Below are 12,026 nucleotides of genomic sequence, written 5' to 3'. Positions count from 1 at the left end.
CACTTCAAAGGGAAAGGCTGTTTGTTATTCCTCCAGTCAGGATACTTGATTTCGATCTCTTTCTATGTAACTGGCCTGTTTTACAGGATAAACTTGAAAGGAAGTTAGAAACTGGTGAGATAGGTGAGTGCCCCTGGGCCAGAGACAAGCTAAAAATGATACCTCAGATTGGTCTCTTAGCCCTCCTGGAAACAAATTCAACCTGTTGTCCACTCTGAAGAGCACAGTAGAGAAAAATGTTTAACCCGAGAAAGAACACAGAGCTTCATAAGGAAGAATATGAAGAATATTAACTCGATACAACTGATTGTAGAAGACAAGGGTATGGAAAGGAGATTGCGAAGGACTAACTCATAAATGTGTTTAGAATATATAAAGTAAGAATTAAATGGTGAATTGCTAAATAAATGTTATATGTTATTATGGCCATCGTCAAACCTATTATTGATTAATCTTGACTGTAAGTTCCCCTGATCGCAAATTTTATCACATAACCAAGCCTTCATGCTATTACTATATGTCCTTTCTGGAGGAGTGAAAGAATAAAACACATTCTGTTCATTATCCCTCACTAATGGCATGGAACCCCCTTGCCAATATAGTGGTCAAAGTATGTGATTTTTTAAAGAAAAAAAAAAAAACACCAAAACTTCATTGTATTAGCATTCAATTCAAATTATATTGAGTTATTAGATTCAATATCCATGGAGTCTCTGTAGGACATTTTGTTTCCTGTTTTACATTGCAAGAAAAATAGGGACTACTGTGATATATGCAAATAGTAGTGCAAAGAAAAAATCTCCTAAAGCATTTGAAAAGTCAGTTACAAGTTATTAAAATTTCAGTATGAGATATATAGAAAAGCTAAAATATTAATATTAACTAATAAAGTAATTGGTTAATCAATTGCTTAATTGACTAGGTAATAAATGTCTAACATGTATCATCTGTGTGCATAGAATTAATGATAAATAAAAAATCCCTACAGTTGTAGAGGTATTTATGACTAATAAATGAGATGAATTAGCAAAATGTAAATACCTACATGGGATTGAAAATTAAAAAGCCTTAAAATTCTTACTTTTATTAAAAGCACATGCATACACACAGGCATATGTCTACATTGCCATACCAGGCTTAAGAAGGAATTTTGTATATATTCTAGAAAGTCAACAACACAAAAAACTGTATTGTATTTACTTCTCCTAATTAAAAGTTTCTTACACATAGTATTTGGAACTACAGTTGGGAATAGCTTCCCATTTCTCAGGGTAGTTATATTCTAATGAGGAATCAATTGAGTTTATGATCTGTTCCCATTTTAACCAAAGCATTAGCCATTAGGTTTTGAGTGAGTCCTGTCCCCTTTTGTATGTTAGTATAGGACAAGCCATATTAATTTCATTAATTAGCCTGATATAAGCAAGCCAAATAAAAGAGCTTTGAAAAAAAAGAATGGTTACTTTGGATAGACTATAGTATCTCAAATTAAGAAATGGTTAATTGTTATTTCTTTCTAAGTATAATAAGTGACATTAGGACTTCACTTTTGGCACACGTATATACATATATGTGAGTAAAGGTAAACAGGGTTAAATATGATGTCCCTATTGTATATATAACATGCCATAAAGCATATAGAAAGTAAATGTGTCCTTTGAAGGAAAACATGAACATAGGTATCTTTTTTCAAAAATCCATCAGTTGTGATGCAAAACTTTATTATTTTGATTTCTCAGGTGAAATTTACCCCAAGATGTACCACATCTGTTTCTTTCTGGTGACATACATGGCGCCGCTGTGTCTTATGGTATTGGCTTATCTGCAAATATTTCGTAAACTGTGGTGTCGACAGGTATGTAATTTCCAAATAATGTCCTTATGTTTTCTTTAGGATTGCTTAAAAACAAAGTTTTCAAATGTTCTGATCCAACATAATTTGGTTCAACAAATTATTGTGCATTTTAAAATAATTAGGCCATAGTTACATGTTTAGGCATTTTTCTAGAGTGATATATAGGGAAAATACTTTATTACTTGGCTTAAGGACTTTAAAATTTAAACCAACATTTAAACCTCTGTGATCAATTGACTTGATTTTTTTGATCTAGTAGTAAAATTAATTTTGCTTTTTCTGACAAACAGCAAGTAAAAATGTCTTTACAGTTTTCTTAGACTGTAAGTCTAGAAGGTTATAGTTTTGATGCAATATACATAATACATTTTCATATATGGACTAAATCTCCAACTTCATAGATCTCAGTTTTTGGAGGAATAGAAGAATCAAGCAAAATGCAGAATTTTAAAAAGTGTTTATAACACTGATTTGAGGTTACCGCAGCTTGCTGGATAATTCTGCACCGTCAGTGAAGGTTTGTATTCACTCCCTCAGTTATTCATTCCCCAAATATTCATCACGCACATTTTGCATATATGCTCACAAACACTTAGAGGTCCAGTTTTGCCCTTGAGGAATTTCTCAGTCTCTAGGAGGGAATACTCAGATGCAGAGTGAAAATAAATATAGGTGCAGGGAACCAGAGTAAGACGTAGTGAAGGGGTATCACATCCAGGGCGGGTGGATGCTGAAGTTGCATCTTAATGATTTGAAGGAAATCAGTAACACACACTTATAATGGCTTACAAAGGTACGGACAAAGGATATGGCTCAGTCTCCTGCATTTTATAAATTATATCTTAAAAACGTCACAATTCTTAGTGATGTATTTCTCTTTTTTTCTAAACATTCTTCTTTTTTTTTTTTTTATTAAATAATAGCTGTGTACATTAATGTGATCACGGGGCACCAAACGGTCATAGACCGTTTGACACATTTTCATCACACTGGTTAACATAGCCTTCCTGGCATTTTCTTAGTTATTGTGCTAAGACATTTACATTCCACATTTACTAAGTTTCGCATTCTTCTTGTACGTTGAACTTCTCATGCTTTGGAAAGCCAAGCCACAGCTATGTGCTGAATTGGTGCATGTGGCTGTATTTTTATACAACGCACTTCTTCAATCACTTTGCAGTGACTCTTTGGTCTGTCTCTTCTACTCTTCTCAGGTAAGGACAGTACACTCTTATATTCATCTTTGTATCCCTCCAATTGTCATATGCTCAGAACACATCAGACACTCAGAAAACACCTTATAAGACAAGGTTAGTCAAAGAATACAAGATAGTGCTGGGAACATTTAGACAAAGAAAACTTAAAGTATCCATTTCCATTTACTCACATAAAATGTCTCAGAAAAAAACTAGAATTTAAAAAATTTAATAAAGGGGAAAAGCATTTAATGAGCATGTGGGTATAAGGGCATATATGATTTAGATTGAGATTTTGATAGGGCATATTCAGTGTTAATATCCCTTATTTTTATATTTTTATAGGTTGGTGTAATAGATGCATATGTTTGCTTATTCATTTATTTGCAAATTGGCATACCTTTAAAAGTCCTTAAGGGTTGTATGTGTATCTGTCCTGCTACCATCATATCACCAAAATTTATATGGAACCTCAAATAAAGGGTTCAAAAAACATTTATTGAATAAATGGATGACTCCCAAACTCTAAAAAGATTTACTTCTCCATAATTTGCTAACATCTGCTTCTCAATTTCTCAAACTCTAAAATAAATTTAAAAACCATATTACAGGTTAAGAAATAATCCACATTCTTTGTGTGAATTGCCCTGGTTAGTATAAGCTACATGAGTCAGAAGATTTGCAGCAAAATGCCTGGACTGTGAAACTAAAATCATTTACAAAACAGATTGGAATGGAAAATGCCAAGTTCAGCTGAGCTCACTGTAGCAGCCACAATAAAGCAAATTAACCCCAAATGGGTGATTATATAGAATTCTGCTTGAGCAACTCTCAATTTCCAACTGTTAGCATCTATAAACAGAGTCACAGGCATTATGTGTGCCATAGGCTACATCAAGCGAGCCAGCAAATGAAAGGCCCATCCTATTTGCTTAAAATTACAGAGATGCATGAAATCTGGTGTAAACTTTTGAATTAGGAAGTGTAAGATTATTAGTGAGTAAACTATGTGTCCTTGTCTGACTTTCTCAAGAAGTTTAAGCTTCATTAAAAAAGTTAGCTAACACTTTGCGAAAATAAATTACTTAAATTCTCTTTTTTGATGCTGTGACTCAGAGAACTTGTTCAGAGAATTTTGTAGACTTCTCTAAAACTGCTCAAGTACTTCTTAATCTTAGCTTGCTTGTTCCTGTGTACCTCTGTTAGCATTCTTGCCGGTTCTGAGCCTTCAGATAATTCAACACTTAAACCTTAATCATCATGTGCACTTATGTTAATCCATTTCATAAATATTTATTAAGCACTTACTATGTGTCAGGTAACGTGGGAATCACTAGGTGTGAGCTGTAAAAGCTACTAGGATCTTAAGCCATATTTCAATTTTCCAGGGACTATGAAAGACCTTCCCCTTCCCAGATTTTATCACAATATCTTATGCTGCCCTTTATTGTGCAACACTATTCTAAGAGAAATTGTGATAAAAAACATTAGGTGATGAAAAATCAGTCCAGGTTGAGGAAATGAACAGCAAATTGAAATTACAGAGGCATTATCAGGAAGGCAGTGAATTCAAGTGCACACAAAGAAATAAAAAGCGCCAGTGAATGGAACTACATAGTTAGTATAAAAGATAGTATAAAAATAATTTTGAAATTGTTTTCTCCTCTTATTGACTTAAAAGACATGTATATACACATATATAGTGAAAAAAATGAGAATTAAAATGGTACAGTAGAAAATATCTATTTAACACAAAATAAAGCAAAATGAAGAAACAGAGGAACACAATAGCAAAATAGTATTTTCTCAATAATTACATTAAATATAAATCAATAAAATACTATAATCAAAAGGCATAGATTGGCAAAATAAATAAAACCAATCAAATTTTTTAGAAAGACAATGATTAAATTTATGCTGTTTGCAAGAGATATAATTCATATTTAAATATACAAATAGGTTAAAAATAATATAATAAAAAGGTTTACCATGCAACAGTAACCAAAAAAGAGTAGAAGTGGCTATACTAAAATTAGACAAAATAAATTTAACTCTGACAAAAAATATTTCTACAGACAAAGGGGGTATTTTATAATGTTGAAAGAATTAATCCATCAGAAAGATACCAAAGTTACAAACATAGGTTCGCTTACCAAATGAAATTCAAAATACTCTGAGGAAACATTAATAAAACTGGGAGGCTAAACAGACTACTCAACAATTATAATTGAAAACTTTAATAGTCCATTTTCAGTAATACATAAAACAAAACAAGTAAAAGGTCAACAAAGATATAGAAGATTTAAATAAAATGATCAACCACTGTACTTAACAGATATCAATAAAAGATACCATCACAAATAAAAGACTACCGAGTTGTGCCAAATGCTCATAGTACATTCTCCAGGATAGATCATATGATAGACATAAAGCAAGCCTCAGTACATTTTGAATAATTAAAATAACAAAAATATATAGAATTATATTCGAAATTAAGTATAAGAAAGAAATTCTAGAAATTTACAATTATATGGGAACTAAATACTGCTCTTTAAAATAACTCAAAAGGCAAAAAAAGAAATCATCAAAAAAATTAGAAAACAGCTTTTAATCAGTGAAAATTAAAAGATAACATACTCCAAGCACATATGAAATGCAACAAAAGAAGTGCTGAGGAGAAAAATTGATAGTTCTAAACATGTACATTTAAAATAATACCTCCAAACAATACCTAACATTCTACCTTAAAGAACCAGAAAAAAAAAAGAAAGAAAATCTATAAACACAGAGCAAATAATAGGATGAAAATAATAATTAGAATGGAAATAGGAAAGAGGAAAAATTAATCAAACTGAAAGTTAATATTTTGAAAAGATTGGAGAAAATGTCAAGCTTTTTGCTAAATTAGTCATGAAAGAAAAGACTGAAAATACTAAACTAGAAAGTAAAAGAGGAGACATCACTACTGACACTACAGAAATAAAATGAGGATAATAGGGTATTATGAAAAATTTAATGCCAACAAATTAGATAACCAAGGTGAAATAGAAAATTTCATAGACAGACCCAAACTACTGAAACTGAAGAATAGTGAGAACATCTGAAAAGACCTGTAATAATGAAGAAGATTGAGTTAGTACTCAAAAAACTTTCCAAAGAGAAAAGCTCAGGTGGCTTCACCATCTAATTATGTTTAAACCTGTTTAAAAACATTAACACCAGTCCTTCACACATTTTTCAAAAAAACAGATAAATCATTCCCCATCTCATGCCATTAGGCCAAAATTTCCATGATTCTAAAATCACAGACATTATAAGAAATTAGAAGTACAAACTATTTTATTTCAGGATATAGATGTGAAAGTATTCGACAAAATCCAATCAAACCCAATCCAACAGTATACAAAAAGGGTTATACATGATGACCAAGTGTGATTGAATTCAGCAATGCAAGGTGGGTTTAATAAAAAAAAAAAAATCAATCAGGCGGCACCTGTGGCTCAAGGAGTAGGGCGCCAGTCCCATATGCTGGAGGTGGAGGGTTCAAACCCAGCCCCAGCCAAAAAAACCACAAAAAAAGAAAAGAAAAGAAAAATCAATCAATGTAGTGCATCATATCACTAATAAAAGGCAAAAATCAAGCAATAATCTCAGTAGTTGTAGTAAGAGCATTGACAAAGCACAATATTCTTTCATAAGCACTCAAATAAGTAGCAATAAAAGGGACTTCCTGAATATGATACAGGACTTCTATAAAAACTCCACAGCTGACTTCATACTCAATGGTGAAAGACTCAGTGTTTCCCGACTAAGAGCAGGAACAAGACAGGAAAGGCTGCTATACCTACTTCCATTCAATATTAAGTAGAACTCATTCTCTCCAGAAAAATTATTCAAGAAATAATATTTATGAAAATAAAAATAAAAGACTTCAAAATTGCAAATTAATTTACATTTCTCTGGTGATTGGGGAGGTTGAGCAATTTTTTCATATGTTTATTGGCCATTAGGCTATCTTTTTTTGAAAAGTTTTTGTTCATGTCTTTTGCCTGCTTCTCAAGGGATTGGTTAATCTCTTCTTACTGATTTTCTTGAGTTCTTTATAGATTCTGGTTATTAGACCTTTATTGAATGGATAGCATGTGAATATTTCCTCCCATTCTGTACATTGTCTATTTGCTCTATTAATTGTTTCCTTGGCTATGCAGAAACCTTTTACTATAATCAATTACCATTTTTTTTTTTAATTTGCTATGCTTTCCCTGCAGGCCTTCTTCATAAATTCTTTGCCTGTGCTAATATCTAAAGGAGTTTCTCCAACATTTGCTTCTAGAACTTTTATGGGACACAAACCCATCCCCAGTGAGAATAGCTCATATAATGAAGTCCCAAAGCATAATGAGATGAATAGATGTTTCTTTCATATTTTCAATCACGAATATCAGTAACAATCTAACTATTGGCAACTTCGATGAGTAAGGCATAGTTAGATAGATAGATAGATAGATAGATAGATAGATAGATAGATAGATAGATAGATAGATAAAGGCCCTCAAAACCAATAGGTAAAATAAGAAATCACAAAGAAAATTAGAAAATACTTTTAAATCAATGAAAATGAAAACACATCATACAAAATGCAACATAATAAAAGCTGAGAGGGAAATTCAGAATTAGCTCAGAACTAATTTCATCAACTCCTATTTTTCTACAGTCTTATTCTTCATCACCATATTTAGTCTTAAATAATTTACCAGCCATGATTCTTGATTCACATGTATTACAAATTGAGCATCTCTGATTTTAAAACTTAAACTTGAAGTGCTTCAAAATCAAAACCTTTTTCAGTGCCAATGTGATGCCAGAAGTGGAAATTTTCACAACTGACATCATCACGTGACATGCAATCGTCAAAACTTTGTTTCATGGCCAAAATTATTTAAAATTATTAAAAATATTATATAAAATTACTTGTATATAAGGTGCTCCATTTGTAAGACATTCCATTATGTATATGAAAATAATTCAAAATCCAAGATTTTAAATCCTTCTGGCCCCAAGCATTTCAGATAACGGTTGCTAAATCTGTACACAACTTGTACACTTACAACTACACAATATCATTGAAAACAGTAAAGGACTACATAAATGGAAAGATATTCTGTGTTCATGGATTGGAAGATTTAATCTTGTTAAAATAGAAATAATTTCAAAATTGATTTATAGATTCAATACAATCCATACCAGAATCCCGGATGTCTTTTTTTTTAAGCATAAATTATCAAACAGATATAAAAATTAATGTGGAAATTCAAGAAACAGAGAATAGCCAAAATAATCTTGAAAAAGTAAAATAAGTTGATAAACTTATTTCCTAATGTCATATCTTAATATAAAGCTACAGTGTTCAAGACGGTGTGGTACTTGCATACAGATAGTCATATAGATCAATGACATAGAATTCATAGTTAACAAACATTTTTTATATTATATGCTCAATTGATTTTGGACAGGATTCTAACACAATTCAACAGAGAAAATCGTAGTTTTGACAAATGGTGCTAGGATAATTCTACAGTCACATGCAAAAGAATAGAGTTGCACCCACCTCACACTATATAAAAAACTTAACTCAAGGGCGGTGCCTCTGGCTCAAAGGAATAGGGCGCTGGCCCCATATGCCGGAGGCAGCAGGTTTAAACCCAGCCCTGGCCAAAAACTGCAAAAAGAAACTTAACTCAAAGTGAATTATAGGCTTAAATACAAAAGCTGATACTAAACAATCCTTAGGAAAAAAAAATAAAAGTAAATGTTTATGACCTTGGGTTAGGCAATGAGTTCTTAAATAAAACACTAAAACCATAAATCACAGTGACACAACAGATAAATTAGACACTATCAAAATTAAAACTTTTGTACCTCAAAGTGCACTATGAGGAAAGTAAAATTTCAATCTATCTGATGGCAGAAAAAAATTGCCAGTTATTTGCCTGTTGAAGGATTTGTGTCCAGAACATATAAAGAAGTCTCATGAATCAATCATAAAAAAGAAATTCCCACTTAAAATTAGGCAAAGATTTAAATAGACATTTCTTCAAAGAAGATATATAGATGGCCAGTAACCACATAAGAAGATGCTTACTATCATTTCATCATTAGGAAGATGCAAATCAAAACCACAGTGAGATGCCTGTCCACACTCATCAAGATAGCTAATAACAATAATGATTTTTAAAAGACAGACAGTAACAATTGTTGGTGAGGATGTGGAGACACTGAAACTCCTCATACTCCCTTGGAAAGAACAAAAATATATGCAGATAACCACAAGAATAGGCGCCTATGGCTCAGTCAATACTTTGGGAAACAGTATGGTAGTGCCTCAAAATCCTGAAGAAATAATTACCATAGGACTCCTCAATTCAATCCCGTGGTATATAGCTAAGACAACTGAGAACATGTCCACACAAACACTTGTACCTGAATGTTCATAGAAGCATGATTCATAGTGGCTAAAAATTAGAACCAACCCAAATATCTATCAATGGATAGATGAACAAATTAATTGTGCGGTGCATGTAATTAGTTATTATTTAGCCATAAAAAGAAATACAATACGCTTCCTAAGTCCCTCCACTCTGCTCTCAGGTTCCCCCGCAAACTGGCGACTGCAATAGGCCATAGGGGGAGTGGTGCTGAGTTTGCGCGGTATCTCCTGTAGCTAGTTCCCGGGGACCCACCCCTCTCACCATTAACCAAGATAGACTCTCACTGGATTAAAGATTTAAACCTAAGACATGAAACTATAAAAATACTAGAAGAGAGTGTAGGGAAAACCCTTGAAGAAATTGGGTTGGGCGAGTTTTTTATGAGAAGGACCCCCCGGGCAATTGAAGCTGCTTCAAAAATACACTATTGGGACTTGATCAAACTAAAAAGCTTCTGCATAGCCAAGAACACAGTAAGTAAAGCAAGAAAACAGCCCTCAGAATGGGAGAAGATATTTGCAGGTTATGTCTCCGACAAAGGTTTAATAACCAGAATCCACAGAGAACTCAAACGCATTAGCAAGAAAAGAACAAGGGATCCCATTGCAGGCTGGGCAAGGGACTTGAAGAGAAACTTCTCTGAAGAAGACAGGCGCATGGCCTTCAGACATATGAAAAAATGCTCATCATCTTTAATCATCAGAGAAATGCAAATCAAAACTACTTTGAGATATCATCTAACTCCAGTGAGACTAGCCTATATCACAAAATCCCAGGACCAGAGATGTTGGCGTGGATGTGGAGAAAAGGGAACACTTTTGCACTGCTGGTGGGAATGCAAATTAATACATTCCTTTTGGAAAGAGATATGGAGAACACTTAGAGATCTAAAAATAGATCTGCCATTCAATCCTGTAATCCCCCTACTGGGCATATACCCAGAAGACCAAAAATCACACCATAACAAAAATATTTGTATCAGAATATTTATTGCAGCCCTATTCATGATTGCTAAGTCATGGAAAAAGCCCAAGTGCCCATCGATCCACGAATGGATCAATAAATTGTGGTATATGTACACCATGGAATATTATGCAGCCTTAAAGAAAGATGGAGACTTTACCTCTTTCATGTTTACATGGATGGAGCTGGAACATATTCTTCTTAGTAAAGTGTCTCAAGAATGGAAGAAAAAGTACCCAATGTACTCACCCTTATTATGAAACTAATGTAGGACCTTCACATGAAAGCTATATCCCAGTTATAACCTAAGAATAGGGAGAAAGGGGAAAGGGAGGGGAGGGAGGGGGGAGGGAGGGGGAAGGAGGGAGATTAATGGGATTACACCTGCGGTGCATCTTACAAGGGTATATGTGAATCCTAGTAAATGTGGAATGTAAAGGTCTTAGCAAAATAACTAAGAAAATGCTACAAAAGCTATGTGATGAAAATGTGTCAAACGATCTATGAACCAAGTGTATGGTGCCCCACGATCATACTAATGTACACAGCTATGGTTTAATAAAAAAAAAAAAAAGAAGAAAGAAATACAATACGTATCTCTGCTACAACATCAATCTTGAAAATATTAATTAAGCGAAAGAAGACAGGTAAAAGAGACTACATATTGTCTGATTCTATTTTCATGAGACAAGAATAGGCACCACTGGCTCAGTCGGTAAGGCGATGGCCCCATATACCGAGGGTGGCGGGTTCAAACCTGGCCCCTGCTGAACTGCAACCAAAAAATAGCTGGGCATTGTGGCGGGCACCTGTAGTCCCAGCTACTCGGGAGGCTGAGGCAAGAGAATCGCTTAAGCCCAGGAGTTGGAGGTTGCTGTGAGCCGTGTGATGCCATGGCACTCTACTAAGGGCAAAAAAGTGAGACTCTGTCTCCACACACACACACAAAAAAGACAAAAAGATTCGTCCTAATGGGTTTGGAGCTTCATTTTGGGATGACAAAAATGCTCTAAAGTTAAATAGTGATGATGTCATGATTGCATAACTCTGTGAATATTCTAAAATCACTTATTTGTGTACCTTAAATTATAAGTATTTTATTAACAAATCTGTCTTATTAAAAAGGAAAGAACACGGCTCTGCGCCTGTAGCTCAGTGGCTATGGTGCCAGCCAGCCACATACACCAGAGCTGGGGGGCTTGAATCCAGCCCAGGCCTGCCAAAGAACAATGATAACTATAACAAAAAATAGCCAGGCATTGTGGCGGGTGCCTGTAGTCCCAGCTACTCGGGAGGCTGAGGGAAGAGAATTGCTTAAGCCCAAGAGTTGGAAGTTGCTGTGAGTTGTGATGCTACAGCACTCTACTGAGGGCAACATAGTGAGACATTTTCTCAAAAAAGTTTAAAACACAATTATGTTTTTTTTAAATCAAAAAGTTGAAAAAATTATTTTAGAAAATTCTTCTTCTACAACAGGGAAAGAAAACAGGTTAAATGCACAATGTAACACATTGATGTAGCAAG

At 33.9% G+C, this 12,026-nt stretch overlaps 1 protein-coding gene across 1 annotated transcript in view; it reads left to right on the top strand.

Annotated features, from left to right (window-relative positions):
• The window catches only part of HCRTR2 (hypocretin receptor 2), a 106,636-nt gene that overhangs the window by 79,940 nt on the left and 14,670 nt on the right, over window positions 1-12,026 (top strand). The window contains exon 4 of the mRNA XM_053602254.1: window positions 1,740-1,855. Within this exon, the coding sequence (XP_053458229.1) occupies window positions 1,740-1,855 (116 nt within the window). The remainder of the gene's footprint in view (window positions 1-1,739; window positions 1,856-12,026) is intronic.

The sequence above is a fragment of the Nycticebus coucang genome, chromosome 9 (assembly GCF_027406575.1).
Source record: "Nycticebus coucang isolate mNycCou1 chromosome 9, mNycCou1.pri, whole genome shotgun sequence".
In the NCBI taxonomy this organism is placed as follows: Eukaryota; Metazoa; Chordata; class Mammalia; order Primates; family Lorisidae; genus Nycticebus; species Nycticebus coucang.
The sequence above is the reverse complement of the archived record's forward strand: the minus strand, read 5'-3'. Positions and strand labels throughout refer to the sequence as shown.